The 27,182-nt window shown below is 39.4% G+C and overlaps 1 protein-coding gene across 4 annotated transcripts in view; it reads right to left on the reverse strand.

Annotated features, from left to right (window-relative positions):
* LOC126075138 (C-type lectin domain family 4 member A-like) overlaps positions 1-27,182 on the reverse strand; it is a 59,395-nt gene that overhangs the window by 7,391 nt on the left and 24,822 nt on the right. For 3 of the 4 annotated variants that reach the window (XM_049882373.1, XM_049882372.1, XM_049882374.1), the window contains 3 exons: positions 13,096-13,247; positions 12,265-12,380; positions 10,951-11,376 (listed from right to left, as the gene is read on the reverse strand). In XM_049882373.1, the coding sequence (XP_049738330.1) occupies positions 11,235-11,376; positions 12,265-12,380; positions 13,096-13,247 (410 nt within the window). In that variant the 3' untranslated portion in view covers positions 10,951-11,234. Of the gene's footprint in view, positions 1-10,950; positions 11,377-12,264; positions 12,381-13,095; positions 13,248-27,182 lie in introns of those variants that run through there. The other variant, XM_049882375.1, reaches the window with a different exon arrangement.

Here is a 27,182-nt window from a genome sequence, read left to right on the forward strand (position 1 = left end):
TGTGAACAATTGCCTCTTGATCTATGTAAAGGTTCCTCATGAGCACAATTAAGTGTTCTGAAATTCCCATTCTTCGCAGTGTTATCCATAGTTTGTCATGATCCACACAGTCGAATGCCTTTGCATAGTCAATAAAACACAGGTAAACATCCTTCTGGTATTCTCTACTTTCAGCCAGGATCCATCTGACATCAGCAATGATATCCCTGGTTCCATGTCCTCTTCTGAAACCAGCCTGAATTTCTGGCAGTTCCCTGTCAATATACTGCTGCAGCTGTTTTTGAATGATCTTCAGCAAAATTTTTCTTGTGTGTGATATTAATGATATTTTTCTATAATTTCCACATTCAGTTGGATCATCTTTCTTGGGAATAGGCCTAAATATGGATCTCTTCCAGTCAGTTGGCCAGGAAGCTGTCTTCCATATTTCTTGGCACAGACGAGTGAGTACCTCCAGCGCTGCATCTGTTTGTTGAAACATCTCAATTGATATTCCATCAATTCCTGGAAACTTGTTCTTCACCAATGCCTTCAGAGCAGCTTGTACTTCTTCCTTCGGTAGCATCGGTTCCTGATCATATGCCATCTCTCGAAATGGTTGCGTATTGACTAATCCTTTTTGGTATAATGACTCTGTGTATTCCTTCCATCTTCTTTTGATGCTTCCTGCATCGTTTAATATTTTCCCCATGGAATCCTTCACTATTGCAACTCAAGCCTTGAATTTTTTCTTCAGCTCTTTCAGCTTGAGAAATGCCAAGAGTGTTCTTCCCTTTTGGTTTTCCATCTCCAGCTCTTTGCACATGTCATTATAATACTTTGCTTTGTCTTCTCGAGAGGCCCTTTGAAATCTTCTGTTCAGTTCTTTTACTTCATTAATTCTTCCTTTTGCTTTAGCTGCTCGATGCTCAAGAGCAAGTTTCAGAGTCTCCGCTGACATCCATCTTGGTCTTTTCTTTCTTTCCTGTCTTTTCAGTGACCTCTTGCTTTCTTCATGGACGATGTCCTTGATGTCATTCCATAACTCATCTGGTCTGCGGTCACTTGTGTTGAATGTGTCAAATCTATTCTTGACATGGTCTCTAAATTCTGGTGGGATATACTGAAGGTCATATTTTGGCTCTCGTGGACTTGCTCTGATTTTCTTCAGTTTCAGCTTGAACTTGCATATGAGCAATTGATGGTCTGTTCCACAGCTGGCCCCTGGCCTTGTTCTGACTGATGATATTGAGCTTTTCCATTGTCTCTTTCCACAGATGTAGTCAATTTCATTTCTGTCTGTTCCATCTGGCTAGGTCCATGTGTATAGTCACTGTTTATGTTAGTGAAAGAAGGTATTTGCAATGAAGAAGTCGTTAGTCTTGCAAAATTCTATCATTCTATTTCCAGCATTGTTTCTATCACCAAGGCCATATTTTCCAACTACTGGTCCTTCTTCTTTGTTTCCAACTTTCGCATTCCAATTGCCAATAATTAACAATGCAAACAGAAAACTGGGGAATATGTGTGGGAATGGGTATTAAAGGTGTGGGAAAATGATGCAAGTAACATAAAAATGAATCAGTCTGAGTTTATTGATATGGGCCCACTAAGCACAGCTTCTTCATTCAGTGTTTCAGCTCAAGAAATTAAGACAGGATCTAATAGCTTATTTGGTTGGGTCACTAAAGCATGGATTAAGTGATGGCGTACACTAAATCAAGCTGAAATACCAGACCTGCCCTGGTATACTGTAGAAGAAGGTATCCAAAGACGTAGGGAAATTGGCATGTTAGAGTAGATTTATCAGGTTAGATCCAGAGGTCCACACATGAAGTGCCCAAATTTGTGAAGGGAGCCCCAGCATCCTTGAAGAGTGCTGTGATTGCTATTTTATATAAGTCAGATTTTACAGTGGAAACTGCCCTAACTGAATTAATACACCTTATACATAAAAAAAAAAAAAAGTAGCAGCATTCAATCAACAAATACAAGGTAGGCATGTTTACTGTAATGATCTTCAAAGTCAAAGCAGTAGTCAGAATAGTCTTACTCATATGGACTTTTGGCTTTGGCTACTTACTTGTGATGTACCCAGGAGTGAAATAGATAGGAAATCTACTAAGTATTTATTTGATCTGTACAAGTGGAAGACTTCTAGGTGAAGTGAATGGTAATCTAATTCAAATTGCTAGAATAGAGAGTCAGGCCTCTTAATCAAATTTCAGGCTTGAGCCAGTTTACAGACCATATCCCCTTGAATGAAGGCAAGTCCAGGTCCTCTTGAGGAAGGACCCCACTACACTGCCAAAAATTTATACTGTTTATCTTTCTCCCAGCCTTCCCCAAAGAGATCTATGACCTTTTATGAAAGTGACTGTTCAGAGGGGTAAAGGAAATAATCAGAATTTTGGGGGATTATTGCACACTGGCTCTGAACTGACACTAATTCCAGGAGACCTAAAACATCACTGTGGCCCATGAGTCAGAGTGAGGTGTTTGGAGGTCAGGTTTTTAATGTAGTCTTAGCTCAGGTTCATCTCACAGTGGGTCTAGTGGGTCCCTGAATCCATCCTATAGTGATTTCCCCAATTCCAGAATGAATAATTGGAAGACATACTCAGCAACTGGCAGAACTCCCACATTGGATCCCTGACAAGCATAGTAAGGGCTATTATGGTAGGAAAAGCCAAAAGGAAGCCATTAGAACTCTACCTATCTAGAAAAATAGTATACCAAAAGCAATACCACATTTCTGGAGGAATTGCAGAGATTACTGACACCATCAAGAACTTGAATGATGCCAGGGTGGTGATTCCCACCACAGCCCCATTCAACTCGCCTATGAGGCCTGTGCAAAAAAACAGATGGATCTTGGAGAATGGCAGTGAATTATCAAAAACTTAACCAGGTGATGACTCCAATTGCAGTTGCTGTTCCAGATGTTGTCTCATTGCTTGAGCAGTATGTACATTTATAATGTTGTATAGTATATAATAAAAGTTTTTATTATATACTATACAACATTATAAATGTACATAGTGTATGATAAATAATATTTTGTATATATATATATTTATAAAATCTCCTGACCCCTGATATGCAGCTATTGATCTGAATAATGCCTTTTTCTTCATACCTGTTTCAAAGGACCACCAAAAGCAGTTTGCATTCAGTTGGCAAAGCTAACAATACACCTACACAGTCCTACCTCAGAGCTATATCAACTATCCAGCCCAATGTCATAACTTAGTCCACAGGGACCTTGATCCTCTTTCCCTTCCACAAGGCTTCACGCTGGTCCATTACATTGATGACATTATTCTAATTAGACCTAGTAAGGAAAAAGTGTCAATGACTCTGGACTTTCTGGTAAAACATTTGTGTGCTAGAGGGTGGAAAATAAATCCAATAAAAATTCAGGAGTCTTCCACCTCAGTGAAATTTCTAGGGGCCCAGTGGTGTGGGGCATGTCAAGATATTCCTTCTAAAGTGAAGGACAAGTTATTGCATCTGACCTCTCCCACAACTAAAAAGGAGGCACAATGCCTAGTGGGCTTCTTTGGATTTTGGGAACAACATATCCCTCATTTGGGCATGCTACTTAGGCCTCTTTATCAACTGACTTGAAAAGCTGCTAGTTTTGAATGAGGCCCAAAACAAGACAAGGCTCTGCAACAGATTCAGGCTCTATCCCTTGGGCCATATGATCTGGCTGATCCAATGGTGCTTGAATTGTCAGATGCTGTTCAGAGCCTTTGGCAGGCCTCTATTGGTGAATCACAGCCCAGATCGTTAGGATTTTGGAGCAAAGCCCTGTCATCCTCTGCAGATAACTACTCTCCTTTTGAGAAACAGATTTTGGCTTGTTACTGAGTATTAGTAGAGACTGAATGCTTAACCATGGGTCAGCAAATCACCCTGTGGCCTGAGCTGCCCCTCATGAACTGGGTATAATCTGACCCAAGAGCCATAAATTTGGGGGTTGCAGTGTGATTACTTTTGTGTGCAGTCTTTCTAGCCATGGGCTTCTAACTCTATCCAGGTGATTGTGTGATAGAGTAATTGTGGCGTACCAAAGGTATTGGTCAGTTTGCCTTAAAGAGAGCCCATTTCAGGGCAGAGGAGAGGAGTCTACCACCATCAAGGAAGAAGAGACCAGCAGGAAAGACCCAGCAGCAAAGAGCCAGTAGCAGGAGATGGTGCAGTGGGCTTCCCAGCCCATGGACAGAGAAAGCTGAGTGCCTTTGGGCAGAGACTGAGGGGCAAAGAGAGGTATGCCTATGAGAGCACCTGGGTAGAGGCTATTCTGATAGAAGGGCTGTATCCTCAGTGTTCTTGAGCCTGAATTGCAACTGTTACTTCCCTAATAAACCCCACAATTGTGAGTATGGTCTGTGAGTTCTGCATGGCCATTGCAATGAATTACTGATTCCAGTAGAGAGTGCTGTGGAAAGCACAGTTGGTTCAGAATTAGTAAAGATGGCAGAGAGAGGAGGCTTGTCTGGCATCCACTTCATGGGTGTCAGCCTTGCACTGCTGATCTTGGTTCTCTTTCCTCTTGTGGGGTTGGAGGAGGTCAGACACCTCCCCCACACTATTCTTACAGGCATGCACAGCAGCACTCCATCATTAAATGAAAGTGGTATATATGGTATTGGGCCGGAGCAAGACTGGAAGGCACAAGTTGCATGAGGAAGTGGCCCAAATGCCTCTGGTCTCCACTCCTGTCACATTACCTTCCATTTCCCTGTCTGCACCTATGACCTTATGGGGTGTGCCTATGATCAATTGCCTGAGGAAGAGAAAACTCCTGCCTGTTTTAGAGATGGTTCTGTGTTATATGTAGGCACCACTCGAAAGTGGACAGTGGCAGCACTACAACACTTTCTGGACCTCACTGAACAAGAAAGGTGAAGGAAAATCTCCCCAGTGGGTAGAACTTCAAGTAGTGCACCTTGCTGTTCACTTTGTCTGAACAGAGAAATGGCCAGATGTAAGACTGTATATTGATTCATGGGTCGTGGCCAATAGTTTCACTGGATGGTCAGGGACTCCTAAAGAACATAATTGGAAAACTGAAGATAAAGAGGTATGGGGAAGAGGTATGTGGATAGGCCTCTCTGAATGGGCCAAAGAAGTGAAGATATGTGTGTCTCATGTGAATGTTCAACAAAGGGTGACCTCAACAGAGGAAAATTTTAATGATCAAGTGGGTAGGATGACATATTCTGTGGAAACCAGTCACCCTTTTTCCCCAGCCACTCCTGTCATTGTCCAATGTGCTCATAAACAAAATGGCCATGGTGGAGGGAATGGAAGTTATGCATGAGCACAGCAAAGTGGACTTCCATTCACCAAGACCGACTTGGCTACAGCCACTGCTAGGTGCCCAATCTACCAGCAGCACAGACCAACTCTAAGTCCCCAATATGGCATCGTTTCTCAAAGTGATCAGCCAGCAATCTGATGGCAGGCTGATTACATTGGAATACTTCCATCATGGAAAAGGCAGCATTTTGTTCTTACTGGAATAGACACTTACTCTGGATATGGATCTGCCTTCCCTGTATGTAATGCTTCTGCCAAAACTACCATCTATGGAATTACAGAATGCCTTACCCACCATCCTGGTATCACACACAGCATCGCCTCAGATAAAGGTAATCACTTTACAGGAAATGAAGTGAGGCAATGGGCCCAAGCTTAGGGAATTCACTGGTCTTACCATGTTCCCCCATCATCCTGAAGCAGCTGGCTTGATAGAATGATGGAATGATCTTCTAAAGACATGATTACAGTGCAGGCTAGGTGGCAAAACCTTGCAGTGTTGGGACAATGTTGTCCAGGAGGTTGTATATGCTCTCAACCAGCGTACAAGAGATGCTGCCGTTTCTGCCATAGCCAGCATTCATCGGTCCAGGAATCAAGGGGTGGAAATGGGAGTGCTGCCGCTATTTCCCCTAGTGACCCACTGACAAAACTTTTGCTTCCAGTCCCCACACCCTTATGTTCTTTTTGGTCTAGAGATTTTAGTTCCAAAGAGAGGAATGCTCCCACCTGGAGACATATCACTGATTCTATTGAACTGGAAATTAAGAATACCACCTGGCCACTTTGGGTTCCTTATGCACCTGGATCCACAGGCAAAGAAAGTTTCCGTATTAGCTGGTGTGATTGATCCTGATTACCAAGAGGAAATCCGATTGATATTACATAATAGAGGTAAAGAAGAGTATGTCTGGAATGCAGGAGATCCCTTAGGGTGTCTCTTAGTACTGCCATGCCCTGTGATTCAAGATAATGGAAAATTACAGCAAGCCAATTCCAACACAACTACTAATGGCCCAGACTCTTGAGGAAGGAAGGTTTGGGTCACCTCACCAACACAAAGAACCAGAACCAGAGCCAGCTGAGGTGCTTGCTGAGAGCAAAGGGAGTGTGGGATGGGTGGTGGAAGAAAATAGTTCTAAATACCAGTTACGAACACGTGACCAGTTGCAGAAATGAGAACTGTAATTGTTATGAGTATTCCTTCCTTGTATGTATGCATCAAATATTTTTGTTTTCTTCACTTATAAAATATAAGACATAAACAGGGCTAGTGTGTTTTCAGCTGTATCATGTTAGGCACAAAGATGACCTTATAACTGTCTTTATTCAGAGATTATGTATGGTTTAAGGAGATGTGCACAGGTGCCAAGTTGGCAAGGGGTGGACTGTGATGGTTAGGGTTGTGTGTCCACTTGGCTGGGCCATGATCCTCAATGGTTTGGGAATCTGGCCTTTTAATGATATAATAATAATAATATATAATGATAATAATGATATAATAGTTATATTGTATATGTAATATAATAATAGAATAGAATAAATACAATAGAATAGAATTAATACAAACCAAAATAAAAACCAAACCCAGTGCCGTTGAGTCAATTCCGACTCATAGCGACCCTATAGGACAGAGTAGAACTGCCCTGTAGAGTTTCCAAGGAGCACCTGGTGGATTTGAATTGCCGACCCTTGGGTTAGCAGCTGTAGCACTTAACCACTACGCCACCAGAGTTTCCATGAATTAATACAAAAGAATGGAATTAATACAATAGGATATAATATTATAATACAATATCATATCATATATCATATAATACAATACAATATAATATATATTATATATAATAAATATACTATACTATACTAAATACTATACTAATAACTGTACTAAATATACTATATACACTATACTAAATACACTATACTAAATATACTATACTTAATAATATGCTAGACTAAATAGACTAGACTAGATATACTAGACTAAATATACTATATAAGTATACTATATTAAAATAAATATAATAATAATAACCTTTTAATGAGATATAAAAAAAAAAAAACTTTTTTCTTTTTAATGAGATCTGATATAAAGTGATCACCTTCACGACGAGATCTGCTGTGAGTAGCCAGTCAGTTGAAAGGGAGTTTCCATGGGGGTGTGGCCTGCATCCAATGTAGGTGGGCTTTCTGGCAAGGTTTGTTCTCTTTCGCTTACTGTGGATTCTGCAGCTGGCTTCTCTTCATCCGACTGCCAGTTCTTGGGACTTGAGCCAACAGCTAACAGCTGACTTGCCGATCTTGGGATTCGTTGGCCTTCACAGCCTGTGAGCCAGAGCCCTCCTATCTGACCTTCCAATCTTGCGGCGAGGTGAGTCAGGAGAAGCCTGTAGCCTGACCAACAAACTTGGAACTTTCCAGCCTCTACAACCTCATAAGCCATTTTCTTTATATAAATCTCTATATATATTTATACTCTGCACTGGTTTTGCTTCTCCAGAGAACCCAGCCTAAGACAGTAGCTTTTAACTACCAACTTTTAGGTTAGTAGTCAAGTGCAAACTGTTTGTGCCACCCAGCGACCTTCTTCTAGAACACAAACAAAAAAAAACACCTAATATTGAACATTTATTTAACAATTCCAAACATATGATCTAATGTAATATATCCAGTACATAAAAATAGGGATTAAATTATATTAAAAAAAAACAGTAATTAATCTGATATTTGATTCACTAATGATAAAAATTAATTTGCTTTTACTTTAAAAATTGTTATTAATCTTTTTAGAAACAGCAATGTGATTGACCATGCTTCATTGTTTTGCAGAATATGGGTTCCAAAGATGTCTCAGTTACATATTATTGATTAATAAGCCACCCTGTTGTGGGTTACATTGTGTTCCCCCAAAAGAAATGCTTAAATCCTAACTCCCAGTACCTGTGAATATAGTGATTTAGAAATAAAATCTTTGCAGAAGAAATCAGTTAAGATGAGTTCATAGCAGTCTAGGGTGAGCCCTAAATTCAATGTGATTGGTGTTCTTTTAAGAAGAGAAGACACAGAAGACGTACACAGGGAAGAGGCCATGAGAAGGCAGACAGATTGGAGTAATGCAGCTGCAAGCTAAGGAACACCAAGAATTTCTAGCAATCTCCAGAAGCTAGGAAGAGGCAAAGAAGAATTCTTCCCTAAGGCCTTCAGGGGGAGCATGGCCCTCCTCTTTTTAAAAGAAAGAGGTTCGGAACCACATTCATAAAACGCAAGGCAGAGGGAAGTGAAGAGCTCCAGCACTGATTGGTATCACCATTCTGCACTGTACTCCATGTCAAGCACACCTTCTCATCTCTAATCAAAGGCATTTAGGAAATTGGTTCTTTTGCCCTTCGTTGACATCCGTCCCCATATTATTAAAACACAAGTGAGAAGATTTGATTGAAAACAAAAGTGAAATTCCCCCAGAATTGTTGTGTAAGTTGCTCTCTGAGAGTTAAACTGGTAAATTCTACATACAATGGATAAGATCAGACCTCTATAAAAATAACTCATCTTCAGATACACTTAGGGGGAAAGTGGCAAATGAAGGACTCAGTTGCATTAAGATGGTCAGGGCATAATCTCAGGAGGTCGCCTTAGGAACTGCATATGGGTGTACAAGTATAGCTGGATGGGACCAGCTTTACCATAATCAATTATAATCACTGGACAAACCCAAAACCAAACCAAATCCAGTGCCTTCGAGTCGATTCCAACTCATATGACCCTATAGGACAGAGTAGAACTGCCCCATAGAGTTTCCAAGGAGTGCCTGGCAGAAGGCCATGAATTACAGGCTTTATCCTACATATATTTTATATTTTCATAGAAAAAAAGTTGGGCAAGAACTTTTGTAAAAAGGGGAACAAAAACAAACCAAGGGCCATTTTGAGTGGGAATCCCTGCACAGAAACTATAAAACTGAACCAAAGAAAAGAATTATCAGAATATTGGAATAATGCAATTCTATAGATCAGCTCATCAGCAATGAACCCTAGTTCTCCAATTCTAAACCTCTAACGGTCAATCTCTAATTTTCCTTTGTCCGCACCTGATGTTAAATATCAAGACTGAATAGAGAATGTTTAGAAGCCCTAAGAGTCTACTGGGCCAAAGCAGGAACTCACCATAAATTGATGTGTATTGTATGCCTATTGTTAGATAGTATGATTTTAGTTAAAAGCAATAAATGTGTCTGACAGAAACCAAAAGTAATGATTGGGATTTTTTGCTTTTGACTGGTTCATAAAAAGTCAGTCAGGAGGAGAAACCACATCAAGTTATATCAGGATCTAATTATTTAAAAAAAAAAAAAAAAAAACACCTTGCCATGGAGTCCATTCCGACTCATAGCAATCCTATAGGACAGAATAGAACTGCCCTGTAGCGTTTCCAAGGAGTGGCTAGTGGATTTGAACTGCTGACCTTTCGGTTAGCTGTCATATCTAATTATATCAGTAACTAATTCCTTAGCAGACAAATTAGGAAAGGAAGCTGATGCTCCCCCCACGTGTCCACAAAAGGGTTCTCTAGTAGTTTCTGGAACATGGCGTATGTTCAATAAATGTACATTTATGGACGAATGAGTTGTGAACTGATTCTACCATAAGTGGAATAAGTGACTGCCTACTGAAAATTCTATCCACATCCCTTACACAAGGTTTACACATAAACAAAAAGAGTGAATTACTATATTTTCTGCAAATCATGCAGATGTTATCCTTTTTTTTGTTTGTTTTTTTGCCTACCGTGGATCCCCTCTCCCACATATTATTTTCATAAGCATGCTATACCAATATTTTTACGTTGCTGACTTCAATTTTTCTTTTTTTCTGTCCAAACGGGTTTAATGTTATTACGTCTTCGTCTTGGTGCCTATTGAAGCAGAGTTTTGGTTCCCAGCAGCAGACCCTCACCAGCCTACCCTCGAGTTTCTAAAGAAGCTCCTCTCCTGGCAGGATTCCTTCCCTGTTGTGCAAACCACTTATTCCAATGCAGGAAGAAATCATTTTTTCCGCCCCGGAAACAGCCTCCTCCAGGCTGCTGGGCCCTAGCCCAGGGCTGCTCTGCACGCTCCAGGCCCGAGAAGCCACTCAGCAGGGCGAGGCTGGCGCTCTGCAGCCGCGCACGTTCCTCCTCGCCGTATGCCTGGCCGGGTGCCCAGCGCAGGCCGTTTGAATGTCATGCCACCAGGCTGGTGTCAGAGCCTCCGGCGCAGAGGAATCGCATGTCCCTCGCTCGGAGGAGACAGGTCTGACTGACACCGGGGCAGTGCCCGCGAAGCCCACACCGCCCTGTAGAGGACTTGAAGTGGTGCAGGCACCTCAGGGACCCTGGCGCGGGGCACCGCCCCCCCCCACCCACCCACCAAGGGACCAGCCTGTGCACCGGCTGCGGCAGCTTTCCTACCAGCCCCCGCCCCCCACCAGCCCTCCACCCTACTCCCCGCCAGTCTCTGGGAGGGGAGGTGCCTGGGCACAGATGTACAAGGAACTCTACCACTCTCAGGCTCCGCCGGGAACTGCCTCAGGGCGAGTGCAGTTTCAATTGTCTTTTTTCCAGTTACCGAGATACTACCAAATTGATCCATGACTTCTTGACCACGGCTTATACCTTTATTACACAAATATGATCAAAAGTAACATTTTTAGATTATTGAATGAGGGTGAATAAGGCTGAAATTCCCTTCTGAAAACATCACTCAGCAGACATGAGCGATATATGCACCAGCGCGCTCCGGCAGAACTTTTTACACAATTTCATCCTTTCCGCGCAATACATGTGAGTGCGTTATTTACGTGGGTTGGCTATTTGTGAAAAATACTGTAGTTATTCCTTTCATGGTGGATGCCAATCCAAGCACCCATCAATGGAGAACGTTCCATTCATAAGTAGATCTTCATCATCTCGCAAACTGAGTTTTGAGATTCATGACAAGGGGCGTTATTCCAACCCCAGTTTGCTTTAACAGAATTTATGAAAACACAGTGCTCATTATTATCACTGGGTTCTCCAGGATGCCAGAATCTGAAAGGTGAAAAAGGATGAAGGTTTTATTTCTTCAGAGTGCTTTGAAACGGGTTAGAGACTGAGAGAGCTGGGGTTGAACAGTGCGGAGTCCAGGTCAGACATGTCTAATCATTTCTTCCTCACTTCTCAGGCTGCCTCCTTTTGTAAAACTTTCAAGTTTAAGCAGCTTCTCCTTCATCTATGTGTCTGACAATTCCCTTGAAAACTGTGCCCACATCACCCGATATTCTGACACCTTAAGCAACTCAGGACACATTAAAAATCCTCTTACCAACTGTCCCAGAGGCCCAAGTCTACTTGTTCACCCTTCTTTCCGGTTCCCATGGGACTGCCAATCCCATAGGGCTTCCTTAAGTGATGAAAGATGCCCCCTGGTCTCCAGTATGGATACAGTTTGTTCTTGAGGCACTGCTTTTGAAGTCTGGAGAAGTAGTTAAGCCGTCTGCATCTGCTACTTCCTCCCTGCTATCTTGGGCAAGTAATATAATTTCCCTGAGTCTCAGGTTTCCTATCTAAAAAATGGAGATTGAGTAATATTCATATGTATTTCACACAGTTGGTATGAGGATCAAAGCTGGTAATGTATTCTAAAGTATTTGTTACAGAACTACACAAACAGAAGTTATTATAAGATTATCAGAATTTAGTATTTTTGCTTTAGGAGAAATATTAAATCTTATTAATTAATTATGAACTTAAATGACATGAATTTTTTGTTTTATTTAAAGATATAAATGTGGTTAAGAGCACAGATTTCAGGGTCAAATAGACGTGGGTTCAAAAAAAAAAAAAGTAAGTTTTTTTCGTTGTTTTTTAGTAGCTGAGAGCTGGAATGGCCCAGTATGGCACAGGATTCAAGATTCTTTTATTGAATTCTATACTCACGTGACACTTTTGTCGTATGGTGACTGATCTACCCATTGCCACTGGTACGTCCTTTCTGGGTCTGACAGTCCCATATAGTAAGCAAATCTCTTATCCAGCTTCTGGTATATTAATAGCTGAGAGAAGACAAGAAAGGACTCACCAACTGTAGAGTACTTAGGTTGTACTGAGTTTCTTAATGTCTTAGAGAAAAGAGAAGAACAGGAACCACGGAAAGCCACATGGCCTTTGACCATGACCACAGGACTTCTGAGGCTCAGCAAGGCAGGATCAAATACATCACTTATGAAAACATGGGAGAGAGTTCTAACCATGATTACACTGAACTCTAATCTCATACTCACTTTCCCCCTTTATTTCTCCAAGAAATGGTATTCTGAAAAGTTGTATATGAGACAGTGTTCACAAATACAATAATTTTTTCTTTCATAACTTCAGCGATACTTTTTCATTTCTGATTGTTGATTGTGATTTTTAAGATTCAACTTTATTTCTCTATTCCACTTAATTCCCCTTCTTTGTTAAGTAGTGAATGATGTATAAGACATTTACATTTTGAAAGAGCAAACCGATGTTTCAGACTGAAATTTTCTCATCTTTACACTCAACTCCCACATGTTATATTTTAAATGCCCCAATTTCTTTTGGGGGAGGTTTTATTAAAGCAGAAAGAAGCTGTAGAGTGTAAAGGCTTAGAAGCCTCTCCTATTTGCTTTCCTAAAAGCCTTCTCACGAAGTACCAACATCCCAGAACAATAAAACCTCCTGTCCGCCAACAGAGATGAGCAAACCCCAGGCAGGGCCCCTGCTTCGTGGTCCATTAGAAAGTACCTGCTCCTCCTTGGTGTTGATCACCAGCAGGTGAGCTCCCACCCCAGCACAGTTCTTCTCACTCTCAGTCCAGTTACTTAATTTAAAAGAAATAAAGTAGCAGCTGGTATTTGATGCAATCCAATTCTCTGGGCAGCAACCCCAGCCTTTTCCTATGTTGGGAAGAAGGACATATAAGTACAACATAAGTAAAGTAATTTTTAAAGTGTTCATAATATTAAAACTAATCACGAAGGGAGATTTTTGCTTTTGGGAAGACGAAGTAGACATATTTTCCCTATTCCCCTCACTAAGTATAACTGAACATCCTTGACATTAAATATAAAACAAACATAAGCCTGTAAAAGATGGCAGACTTGCTAGAGACCTTAGGACCCAAGCAATGACATGGTGATGAGTTCCCAGGGCTTCTCTTTGCCCCATAATCCCAGACGTGGAATTGAAGATGTGGTGACCCAGAAACATCAATAAAAAATGGGGGTTTAACAAAAGCCTTCCTACTTTATCCAGAGAACCAGGAAAGTGGCAACCTAGCAAGACACAAAACTTTTAGACAATAATCGCTCTATTACCATCAAAGACCACAAGAGGGTGGGGGGGTGGAGGAACTGTGGTCTCCATTCTAGGAAAGGATAAATAGGTAGCCTAGGCTTTCACTCTTGTGAGGCTGTAATAAGGCCCCCCCACCCCCACCAGAGAAGATCAAGTACAAAGTGGGACTTTTATTTCCGTGGTCAGTAAAGAGACCACTCCACCCTACAGTGTCAGTGCAGATCATGTAGGGAGCCTAGGCTTCCTCTCCAACCTGGTAGTAATGGGGCACCCCTCCAGCGTCTCACTGGGTTGGTGTCAAAGAGGGACTAGTGGAGAGTCAGGACTTTTGCCATGCCCAGCAGTAAAGACAACGTACTCACTGCAGTATCAGTGAAGTCTACACGGAGAGTAGAATTCCCACTCCTACCCAGCAGTAACAAGGATCCCTCACTCCTCAGGTGTCAACACAGGCTGAGTGGGCAACCTAAAATTCTACCTCCTTCTGGCAGCTGCAAGGTGGGGCCCCTTTAGTGTTAGAAAAAGTTAACTAAAAAAGATGGTTTAAATAAGATTTAGAGTCTCATAACATAAATTGAAAATATCCAGATTTCAATAGAAATGTACTCGTCATACCAAGAATGAAGATTTCAAACTAAATTTAAAAAAGGCCATCAATAGATGCTGTCTTAGTTATCTAGTGCTGCTATAAGAGAAGCACCACAAGTGGATGGCTTTAACAAACAAATTTATTTTCTCACAGCTTTGGAGGTTAAAATCCTGAATTCAGGGCACCAGCTCTATGGGAAGGCTTTCCCTCTCTGTCACCTCTGGGGGAAGATCCTTGTTTTTTCAGCTTCTGTTTCCTGGTTCCTTGGAGATCTCCATGTGGCTTGACATCAATATTCCCCCATCTCTGCTTGCTTGTTTAATCTCTTTTATATCTCAAAAGATATTGACTCAAGGACACCCTACACTAATCCTGACTCATTAACATAACAAAGACAACCCATGCCCAAATGGGATTATAACCACAGGTATAGAGGTTAGGATTTACAACACATATTTTTGGGAGACACAATTCGATCCATAAAAGATGCTAACACCAAGATGACAGAAATGTTAGAATTATCTGGCAAAAATATACAAGCAATCATGATAAAAATATTTCAGTAAGAGAGTATGAACACCCTAGAAATGAATGAAAAATAAGAAGCTTCATCAAAGAAATAGAAAGACTTGGCAAAGAAATAAAGTCATAGAAGGTATTTAAAAAAAAGACCAAATGAAATTTTAGAATGGAAAAATACAGCAATCTAAATAAAAAAACATTCAGTGGTTGGTCTCAACAGCAGAATGGAGGTGACATAGGAAAGAACTGGTGAAATGGAAGAGAAAACAATAGAAACTGCCCAATCTGAACAACAGAGAAAGAAGAGTGAAAAATAAAAGAACAGAGCCTCAGGGACCTGTAAGACTATAACAAAAGACCTAAAGTTCCTGTTATCTGAGTCTCAAAAGGAGAGGAGAAAGAGGATGGGGCTGAAAAAAAAATACCCAAAGAAATAATGGCTGAAAACTTCCTAAATTTGGAAATCAACATAAACTTATAGATTCAAGAACCTGAGAGACCCCCAAACAGAATAAGAAAAAAAGAATAAGCCCAAAGAAATCCACGTCCAGATGCAACATAATTAAACTTCTGAAAACTATAACCAAAAAAAAAAAAAAAAACCTGTTGCCGTTGAGTTCATTCCAATTCATAGTGACCCTATAGGACAGAGGGGAACTGCTCAAAAGTGTTTCCAAGGATTGCCTGACGGATTTGCACTGCTGACCTTTTGGTTAGCAGCTGTAGCTCTTAATCACTATGCCGTCAGGTTTTCCCTGGAAATTAGAGACAAAGAAAAAGTCTTGAAAGCAGCCAGAGACAAAAACATCTTATCCATAGAGGAAAAACAATTAAACAATAGAAGATTTCCCATCAGAAACCATGAAAGCCTGGACCAAGTGGCACAATATATTCCAAGTACAGAAAGAAAAAAAGTCAACACAATATTTTATACCCAGCAAAAATATCTGCCCTATCTCCTTCCTGAGGATCAAAATTAATAAAATGTGTAAAAGCACTTTGAAAATTGATGTGGTATAAAATGTTATTGTTAACATTATATTTCCTCCTTATGATTTTCTGCTCCAGGGGAAAAATAGGTAGAAAAGATGGTCAGTCTGGTGAAAAAAGAAAAAAAAAAATGTCTTAATCAACTGGCCAGACTCTCAGAGGACTCTGAAAATGTCATGGAGACCCCAGTCATTGGGCTCCTTCACACAGAGACTGAAATGACCTGAGGAGAGTAAGGATGATTCTTGAGTTTCATAAGTGGCACTAAGTTGTCCCAAAAGGGATGAGAGCTATTCTATAAAAATATCAAATGCTTAATATAAAAATCTATAAAGAGCCTTAAACCAAAAAACAAAACAAGAACACAAACCCATGCCATCAAGTTGATTTCAACTTATAGTGACCCTACAGGACAGAGTAGGACTGCCCCATAGTGTTTCCAAGGAGGGGGTAGTGGATTTGAACTGCCAACCTTTTTGGTTAGCAACCTGAGCTCTTAACCACTGTGCCAACAGGGCTCCATCTAGAGTCTTTATAAGTCAAAATTAAGGATAGTGAATTTACTGTTTTTTTAAGAATTTATTTCTTTTGAAATATTCCAGGTTTTAATAGGGTACAACACACATTTTACAAATCAGTCACAAAGTATTGTTATAATTCCTTCTTTTTTTAATTAAAAAATAAAAAAGCATGATAATGCTTTAAGTGAAAGTTTACAGCTGAAGATAGTTTCTCATACAAAAATTTATACACACATTTTTATGTGACCCTAGTTGCTCTCTCTATAATGTGACAGCACACTCCTTTCCACCTCAGATTTTCTGTGTCCATTCAACCAACTCCTGTCCCTTTTTGCCTTCTCATCTAGTCTCCAGACAGGAGCTGCCCATTTAGTCTCTTGAACTAAGAAGCACACTCTTCACAAGTATCATTTTATGTCTTGTATTCCAGTCTAATCTTTGTCTGAAGAGTTGGCTTTGAGAACGGTTTTAGTCCTGGGCTAACAGAGAGTCTGGGGGGCCATGTCTTCTGGGGTTCCTACAGTCTCAGTCAAACCATTAAGTCTAGTCTTTTTACTAGAATTTGAGCTCTGTACCCCACTTTTCTCCTGCTCCATCAGGGGCTGTCTGTTGTGTTGTCTGTCAGGGCAGTCATTGGTGGTATCTGGGTACCATCTAGTTCTTCAGGTCTCAGGCTAATGGAGTCTCTGGTTTTTGTGGCACTTTCTGTCTCTTGGGCTCGTTTTCCTTGTGTCTTTGGTTTTCTTCATCCTCCTTTGCTCCAGGTGGGTTGGGACCAATTGATGTATCTTAGATGACCGCTCGCTAACGTTTAAGACACCAGATGCCAAAGTGGGATCAGAACATTTTCTTAACAAACCTTGTTATGCCAATTGACCTAAGTGCCCCCTGAAACCACGGTCCCCAAACCACCTCCCCTGCTACTCTGTCCCTCAAAGTGTTTGGTTTTATTCAGGAAACTTCTTAGCTTTTGGTTTAGTCCAGTTTTACTGACTTCCCCTGTAGTATTGTGTGTTGTCCTTCCCTTCACCTAGGACAATTCTTGTCTACTATTTAGTTAGTGAATACCCCTCTCTCCCTCCCTACCATCGTAACCATCAAGGAATGTCATTCTGTGTTTAAATCTTTTCTTGAGCTCTTTTAAAAGCGGTCTCATACAATATTTGTCCTTTTGCAACTAATTTCACTCAGCATAATGCCTTCCAGATTCATCCATGTTATGAGGTGTTTCATGGATTCATCCTTGTTCTTTATTATTGTGTGGTTATACCATAGTTTATCCATTCACTTTTTGATGAGCACCTAGGTTATTTCCAACTTTTTGCTATCGCGAACAGTGCTCCAGTGAACACGGCTGTGCATATATCTATTCGTTTGAGGGCTCTTGTTTCTCTAGAATATATTCCAAGGAGTGGGATTGCTGGATCCTATGATACTTCTATTTCTAGTTTCTTAAGGAAGTGCCAAATCGATTTCCAAAGTGGTTCTACCATTTTACACTCCCACCAGCAGTGTATAAGTGTTCCAGTCTCTTCACAACCTCTCCAACATTTATTTCTTTGTGTTTTTTGGATTAATGCCATCCTTGTTAAGGTGAGATCATATCTCATTGTACTTTTGATTTCCATTTTTTTAATGGCTAATGATCATGAACATTTCCTTATGTGTCTGTTAGCCACCCGAATGTCTTCTTTGGTGAAGTGCCTGTTCATATCTTTACCCATTTTTTGATTGGGTTAATTGTCTTTTTGTTGTGGTTTTGCAGTATCTTGTAGATTTTGGAGATTAGACCCTGCTTGGGCATGTCGTAGCCAAATTTTTTTTCCCAGTCTGTAGGTTGTCTTTTTACTCTTCTGATGAAGTCTTTTGATGAGCATATGTGTTTGATTTTCAGGAGCTCCCAGCTATCTAGGTTCTCTTCTGGTGTTTGTGCATTGTTAGTAATGTTTTGTATTCTGTTTATGCCATACATTAGGTCTCCTAGCATTGTTCCTACTTTTTTTCCATGGTCCTTATTGTTTTAGATTTATATTTAGGTCTTTAATCCATTTTAGAGTTAGTTTTTGTGCATGGTATGAGGTATGGGTTTTGTTTCATTTTTTTTCCAGATGGATATCCAGTTATGCCAGCACCATTTGTTAAAGAGACTGTCTTTTCCCCATTTACTGGACTTTGGGCCTTTGTCAAATATAAGCTGCTCATAGGTGGATGAATTTAGGTCTGAATTCTCAGATATGTTCCATTGGTCTATATATCTGTTGTTGTACCAATACCAGGCTGTTTCGACTACTGTGGCAGTATAATAAGTTCTAAAATCAGGAAGCGTGAGGACTCCCACTTTGTTCTTCTTCGGTAATGCTTTGCTTATCCAGGGCTTCTTTCCCTTTCATATGATGTTGGTGATTTGTTTCTCCATTTCATTAGGAAGTGCCATTGGAATTTGGATCAGGATTGCATTGTATCTATAGATCGTTTTGGGTAGCACTGACATTTTCATAATGTTGAGTTTTCCTATCCATGAGCAAGGTATGTTTTTCCACTTAGGAAGGTCTCTTTTGGTTTCTTGCAGTAGTGTCTTGTAGTTTTCTTTGTATGGCTCTTTTACATCTCTGATTAGATTTATTATTAAGTATTTTATCATCTTGGGGGCTATTGTAAATGGTATGGATTTGGTGATTTCATCTTTGAAGTTCTCTTTCTTGGTGTAGAGAAATCCAAATGATTTTTGTATTTTATCTTTTATCCTGATGTTTTGCTGAAATCTTCTATTAGTTCCAGTTGTTTTCTTGAGGATTCTTTGGGGTTTTCTGTGTATAAGATCATATTATCTACAGATAAAGATACTGTTACTTCTTCCTTACCAACCTGGATGCCCTTTATTTCTTTTTCTAGCCTAGTTGTTCTGACTAGGACCTCCAGCACAATGTTGAATAAGAGTGGTGATAAAGGGCATCCCTGCCTGGTTCCCGTTCTCAAGGGGAATGCTTTCAGACTCTCTCCTTTTAGAATGATGTTGGCTGTTGGGTTTGTATAAATACCCTTTACTATGTTGAGGAATTTCCCTTCTATTCTTATTTTGCTGAGAGTGTTTATCATGAATGGTTGTTGGACTTTGTCAAATGCCTTTTTGGCAACAATTGATAAGATCATGTGGTTCTTGTCTTTTATTTATGTGATGGATTACATTGATTGTATTTCTGATGTTGAACCATCCCTGCATGCCTGGTATGAATCCCACTTGATCATGGTGAATTATTATTTTGACATGTTGTTGAATTCTACTGGCTAGAATTTTGTTGAGGACTTTTGCATCTATGTTCATGAGGGATATTGGTCTGTAATTTTCTTTCTGTTTTTTTTTTTGGTGGTGTCTTTACCTATTTTTGGTATCAGGGTTATGCTGACTTCATAGAATGAGTCTGGGAGTATTCCGTCCTTTTCTGTGCTCTGACATGCCTTTAGTAGTAGTAGTGTTAACTCTTCTCTGAAAGTGTGGTAGAATTCTCCAGTGAATCCGTCAGGGCATGACCTTTTTTGGTTGTTGTTGGGAGTTTTTTAATTACTTTTTCAATCTCTTCTTTTGTTATAGGTTTATTTAGTTGTTCTACCTCTCTTTGTGTTAGTTTAGGTAGGTAGAGTGTTTCTAGAAATTTGTCCATTTCCTCTAGGTTTTCAATTTTGTTAGAGTACAATTTTTCATAGTATTCTGTTATGATTCTTTTAATTTCAGTTATGTCTGTTGTGATATTGCCAATCTCATCTCTTATTTGCTTCTTCTGTTTTTGTTTTTGTTTTTTTTCTTTTTGTCAGTTTGGCTAATGATTTATGATTTTTGCTGATCTTTTCAAAGAACCAGCTTTTGGTCTTGTTAACTTTTTCAATTCTTTTCCTGTTCTCTATTTCATTTAATTTGGCTCTAATTTTTATTAGTTGCTTTCTTCTGGTGCCTGAGGGCTTCTTTTGCTGCTCTCTCTTTTTTTTTTTTTTTTTGAGTTTTGGGGTTAATGTTTTGATGTTGACCCTTTCTTCTTTAAATATGTGTGCATTTATTGCTATAAATTGACCTCTGAGCACTGCTTTTGCTGTGTTCCAAAGGTTCTGGTAAGAGGTGTTTCCATTCTCATTTGATTTTGTGAACTTCTTTATTCTGTCCTTAATTTCTTCTATAACCCAGTAGTTTTTGAGCAAGGCGTTGTTAGGTTTCCATGTGTTTAATTTTTTTTTCTTGCTTTTTCTGTTATCCATTTCTACTTTTATGGCTTTCTGGTGAGAAAAGATGTTTTGTACTATTCCGATGTTTTGGATTCTGTTAAGGCTTGCTTTATGGCCTAACATGTGGTCTATTCCGAAGAACGTTCCACGTGCCCTGCAAAAGAAAGTATACTTGGCTGCTGTTGAGCAGGGTGTTCTGTATATGTCTATGAGATGAAGTTGGTTGATTGTGGCATTTACATCTTCTGTGTCTTTATTGAACCTCTTTTTGGATGTTCTTTCCTTCACCAAAAGTGGTGTTGAAAGCCTCCTACTATTATTGTGGAGCTATTTCTCTTTTCAGCACTGTTAGATTTTCTTTTATGTATTTTGGAGCCCTGTGGTTGTGTGTGTAAATATTTATTATGGTATGTCCTCCTGGTGTATTGACCTTTGATCATTATATAGTATCCTTCCTTATCCTTTGTGGTAGATTTTACTTTAAAGTCTATTTTGTCAGAGATTAATATTGCCACTTCTACTCTTTTTTGATTGTTGTTTGATATATTTTTTTCCACCCTTTGAGGTTTAGTTTGTTTGTGTCTTTAAGCCTAAGGTGTGTCTCTTGCAGGCAGAAGATAGACAGATCATGTTTTTTTTAATCCATCCTGCCACTCTCTGCCTCTTTATTGGTACATTTAGTCTACTTACATTCAGCGTAATTATGGATAGGTATGAATTTAGTGCTGTCATTTTGAGGTATTTTTTGTTGTTGTTGACAGTTTCTTTGTTCCACTTAATCTTCTGTGCTGACTTGTTTTTCTCTATGTATTTCCCTTTCATTCTCTTTTTTCATTGTTGTTGATTTTGTGTTGCTGAGCCTTTATGTTTTTCTTTTTTTTTTTTATTTTGATATTTAGGATTGTTAGTTTCCTTTGTGGTTACCTTAATATTTACCCCTATTTTTCTAAGCTTAAACCAATCTTTTATTTCTTTATATTGCTTTGACTTCCTCTCCATATGAAAGATCTATGACTACTTTTTTTTAGTTCCTCTTTTTTGTTTTATTGTTATCATCTTTTACACATTGACATCTCTGTTTCCCTCTTTTCAGTGTTTTAAACTTGATTTATTTTTATGATTTCCCTATCTGCTTTGATATCTGGTTGCTCTGTCCTGTGTTCTCATCTTGGGTTTTTATCTGATGTTATTGATTTTCTAACCAGAGGACTCCCTTTAGTATTTTTTGTAATTTTGGTTTGGTTTTTACAAATTCCTTAAACTTCTGTTATTCTGGAAATGCCCTAATTTTGCCAACATATTTGAGAGACACTATAATTCTTGGCTGGCAATTTTTTTTTTTTTCCTTCAAGGCTTTGTTATCCCATTACCTTCTTGCCTGTATAGTTTCTGCTGAGTAGTCAGAGTTTATTCTTATTGACTCTCCTTTGTCTCTTTTGTAGGTGACTTTTTGTTTTTCCCTAGCCATTCTTAAAATTCTCCCTTTATCTTTGACTTTGGCAAATTTGGTTTTAATATGTCTTGGTGACCTTCTTTTGGGATCTACCTTGTGTGAGGTTTGATGAGTTTCTTGGATAAATATCTTCTCATATTTCACGATATCAGGGAAGTTCTCTGCCAACAAATCTTCAACAATTCTCTCTGTATTTTCTGCTAGTCTCCCTGTTTTAGCACTCCAATGACTTGTAGTTATTCCGTTTGATAGAGTCTCACGTAATTCTTAGGGTCTCTTCATTTTTTTTAATTCTTTTATACGATTTTTCCTCAGATAAGTTGGTGTCAAGTGCTTTACCTTCAATCTCACTAATTCTGACTTCCATTGCCTCAGTTCTGCTCCTATGACTATCTATTGAGTTGTGTAATCTGAAATATTATTGTTAATCTTTTGAATTTCTGTTTGCTGTCCCTCTATGGACTCTTGCAGCCTCTTAAATTTGTCATTATGCTCTTGTATAACCTTCTTAAGTTCCTCTATTGCTTTGCTGTGTGTTCCTTGGCTTATTCTACATTTTACCTGATCTCCTTCCTGATCTCTTGAACAGCTCTGAATATTAATCTTTTGAATTTTTCTTCTGGTAATTCCAAGAAGTTATCTTCTTCTGGAAGGTTTCTTGATTCTTTATTTTGGGCCTTTGCTGAAGCCATCATGGTCTGCCTCTTTATGTGATTTGACATTGACTGTTGTCCTTGAGGCAACAATAAGTTATTGCATTTTATTTTATGTTTGCTTACTGTGTCCTAGCTTCTTGTTTTGTTTTGATATGCCCAAATAGGCTGCTCATATGAGCTAATTTGATTATTGGTACATTTGAAGCTCTCATGTCCTTTCACCGGATGGTTAGAGCTGTTACTAGGTATGTAAGCACAGCAGGCCATTTCCTTTTTTGTATGGATTCAGCTCAGGTGTCCAGATAATCAGTATCCAAGTGTGTGGTGCAGACTGTCACGTACAGTCCTAGATGGCTAGGGGTGATCAAAGTAGGCACGGGTATCTGGCTGCAGTGCAGGCCATGCGCTGAGCAAGGCAGGGGGCTGACAGTTCCCCCTGAGTGTCTAGGAGGAAACCATGTCCCTGTTCCCTAGAGTGCTTAGGTGGGTGGGTTTTGCAGCCAGGTTATGGGCACCCAGTGCTGTTGGATGTAAGGACTGGAAAGCACCACTTATTCTTGTACCCCGTCATGGGCGGCTAGGTGTCATGGGTGGAACCACCAGTCCTCAGGTCTCTGATGTAGGTAGGTGAGGACGCTGCTTAATGGGCACAGCAGTGTCAAATGTCTTGAACCTGCCACTCCACCTTATAGATGATACAGTTGAAAATAGGCTTCAGGTATATACCCTGTTGTACTGTGCTAAAGAGGGCCTACAGTGTTGAAATGGGCCCACACAGGTCTTTGCAGGGCAAAAGGCATTTCAAGTCCATAGACCCGTTATGCCTGTGCCTAGAGAAAGGGGCTGTGCCTGCCCTGAGTTACCAGCTTAGGGAAGCTAGAAGATTGTTTTTTCTTGTTTATTGATCTGTTCACTCTCCAAAGCCAGGAGAATGGCTCAGGACACTTGATGGGCCCTACTTCTGGCCCAGGGGATGCTGCAATTCCTGAAGCTGGCCCTGGATCCAGTGCAAAGCAGTGACAGGCCCAGTAAATAGAAGAGAGGTTCTTCCCAAAGAGGGTGTTTTTTGACCCATGTAGTAGGTTAGACACCTGTACTTATCTTTTGCCAATTGAGCACTGCTTTTAACTGGTTCTGGAAGCTTGAGTAGACTCTGTGCTGCTCAGTCTCTCCTGATGTGCAAAATGCATCCCGAGCACTACTGCTTGCCTCACCGTGCATGCCAACCAATCTAGCCTGCAGGGTGCTGGTTCCTGCAGGGTCAGGTCTGGCATCTCCTTGCTGCTTCTGAATCATCTCTCCCTCCCTCTGCTGCTCAGTTCAATTCTTCAACTTTGCCATTGATGTTCAGGGCTCCTAGATTGTCATATATAATGGATTTACTTGTTTTTTCTGGTCTTTGTTGTAAGAAGGACCACAGGAAACATCTGACTACTCTGCAATCTTGGCCTCATCTCTATAATTCCTCTTTATATCTTTAAGATATTTAATAGTTTCTCTGATTACTTAGCCAAAATCTTTAGTAGAACCATTGTATTTCTTAATTTATCAATACGCTGTCTTCTACTAAAGAGAATTTGAGGTAAAATATTGAATACGTAGTAAAACAATTGTCCCCTACTAAATCAATATACAATTAACTCTGGTGCTTCCTTTACATACTCATTGGCAAGTTAGACCAATGAGTTATTTGTCAAAATGAAATAAAATAATTACTTTCCATGAAAATCTTCCTTTGGTGAAGGCAAAAAAACTATGATCTCTCTACCTTACTTTTAAGTTGGAGGTGGAAAACCATGATAAAAGTTTACAGAACTATAAAGATTGGCAGGATATATTGTGGAGATGAATAGTCACTGTTGATAACAAAGTTACAATTTAATTTGAGAGATTGCCAACATTACTTTTAAATGAAAATTAATAAAACAATGACTAATGTGCACTCTAAGGAATAAGAAAAGAAAGATTTCCAGGAAAGTATTTCATTTTCCTCCTGGAATCTGTCTAAAATCATCAAGCCAAATGGAAAATAAAAACATAAACTCCCACTTTTGCTGAAATTCTAAATTAGTTACCAACTTTTGCACAGGAGCCATGTGGAAGAAGTAGAGAGAAAACAAAAATAAATCTCAGTGTTGAAAGTCCGGCCAGAACAGCTGTCAAAAATTGCCAACCAAAAAAATCAACAACAAGAATGCAAACACATCCTGAAAAGTAAAAACTATATCCATGGCCCACAGCATTGGGAGTGGTATTGGGAGTGACATGAGAAGGAGCAAAACCACTCACTCCCTTGCTATAATCAGCTTAGAAAATAATCATGTAGATAAGTCAAATTTGCAGGACAAAGTCTATAATAAAAAAATAACAGGAAGAGTGGCAAGATTTACTAACAGATAGATGCTGCCATGAAGCAGACCTTAATTGGGAGCAGCAATTTCACTATGATTTTTAAAACAGACAACTTATTGAGACTTGAGGTTATCACATCTATGAAGGTCACAAAGCAGAAACAGAACTAGAAAAGAGATAGCAAGGCAATAGGGAAAGATAAAACTGAACAAGTACAACTCAAGAAAAAAGTAAAACAAAACCATAACAGAAATGAAGACCAAATTGAAAGAAGCATAATGATCAAAAGAAGCACTACAAAAAAACACAATAAAGGACACTAAGGCAAGATGTGAAGAGATAATTAGCTGGATTTTTTTTTTTCAGAAGTGATAAAGTACATTCATCCACAATTTCAAAAAAAAAATTAAATGGACTAAAAAAAAAAAAGAAAGAAACTACACCTCAATAAGTCATAACATAGAAGTGGCAAAAAAAAAAAAAAAAAACATAAGAGATAATCTCAAAAGCTGATGAAGAAAAAAGTAGACAGACATGAAAGGAACAACAAATAGACTGGCAACTGACTTCTCGAAACCAAGAGATAGCCAGAAAAAAGTAGAATGTTGTTTTCAATACACTCAAAGAAAATAAATACCAATTTAGAACTATATCCCCAGGGAAAATGTCATTCAGGAAGAGGCCAAACTAAAGCTATTATCAGATAAACAAGATAGAGTTTCCAAGAGAAGACCGTCATTTAAGGTAATCGTTAATGATGTACTTTTAGCAAAAAGGAAATGAATACAGTTGGAAAGCATGAGATAAAAGGAAGGAAAGCGGAAGGAAGGATGGAAGGGAAGGGAAGCCGGAAGGCAGGAAGACAGGCAGGAAGGAAGGAAGGTACAAAGAAAGGAAGACAAGAAGGAAGGAAGAAAGGCAGGAAGAAAGTCAAAGAAAATGATAACTATATGGATCAATTTAAAAGAATGTTGACTATATTTTAAAATAGCATGTGTCATATGTTTACATGCAGTGGATGCAGAATATTTGATAAAAATACAATATTCATTAATGAGTTAAAAAAAAAAACTCTTAGAGTCTCTGAGTAGTGCAAGAGGTTAACATGCTCAGCAGCTAACCAAAAGTTTGGAGGTTCAAGTCCACCCAGAGGCATCTCAAAAGAAAGGCCTGGTGATCTACTTCCGTAAAATTAGCCATTGAAGTCCCTATGGAGCACAATTCTACTTTGACACACGTGAGGTTGCTATGAGTCAGAAGTGACTCCATGGAATCTGGGATAGCGATAGGTGGCCAGCACCAATAGCAGAACCAGCAAAAGGGGAACTTCATTAATATGACAAAATGCATTTACAAAAAAACCTGCAGCAACCATTATTCTTAATGACAAAATATTGAAAGCTTTTCCTTGGAAATCAGGACCATGAGAGTGCATGCTATTTCCATATCACTTCGACGTTGTACTGAAGGTCCTGGAGTCCCTGGGTGGTGCAAATGGTTAATGTGATCAGCTGCTAACTGAAAAGTTGGAGCTTTGAGTCCACCCAGAGACACCTCAGAAGAAAGGCCTGGCAATTCACTTTCAAAATTTCAGCATTGAAAACCCTGTGGACCACAGTTCTACTCTGACACACGAGTAGGAACAGACTCCACAGAAACTGGTTACTTGAAGCTCTAGCCAGAGCACTAACTCAAGAAAAATAAAAGTTATAACCATTGACAGGAAGACACAAAACAATCATTATCTGCAGTAAATTAATTGTTCCACAAAAATTTCAAAACAATCCATGGATAAATTATTAGAATTTATCATTTTAACAAGGCTTCTAGATACAAGGTTTATACAGGAAAATGCAGAGTTAAAAATTTAAAGTTTATTTTTTAAAAACACACTCTAAAATATCATCAAAATAAAAATCATCCAGGGAGAAATCTAACAAAAGACAAAACCCATGTGGGGAAAAAAATGAGAAACATAAAGGAAATCTAAATCAATTGAGGCATATACCATGTTTATTGATTAAAGGAATTAATATTGTAAAATTATTGATTGAACCCACATTGATTTGTATATTCAATACAATTTCAATCAAAATCCCAACAGGAGGGGGACCTCCTACCACCAAGAATGCAGAACCGGGAGCAAAGCCCATCCTTTGGACCCAGGGTCCCTGTGCCTGAGAAGCTCCTTGATTGTGGGATGATTGAGGACAAGGACCTTCCTACAGAGCCGACAGAGA

Source organism: Elephas maximus, chromosome 4 (assembly GCF_024166365.1).
Source record: "Elephas maximus indicus isolate mEleMax1 chromosome 4, mEleMax1 primary haplotype, whole genome shotgun sequence".
Taxonomy (NCBI): domain Eukaryota; kingdom Metazoa; phylum Chordata; class Mammalia; order Proboscidea; family Elephantidae; genus Elephas; species Elephas maximus.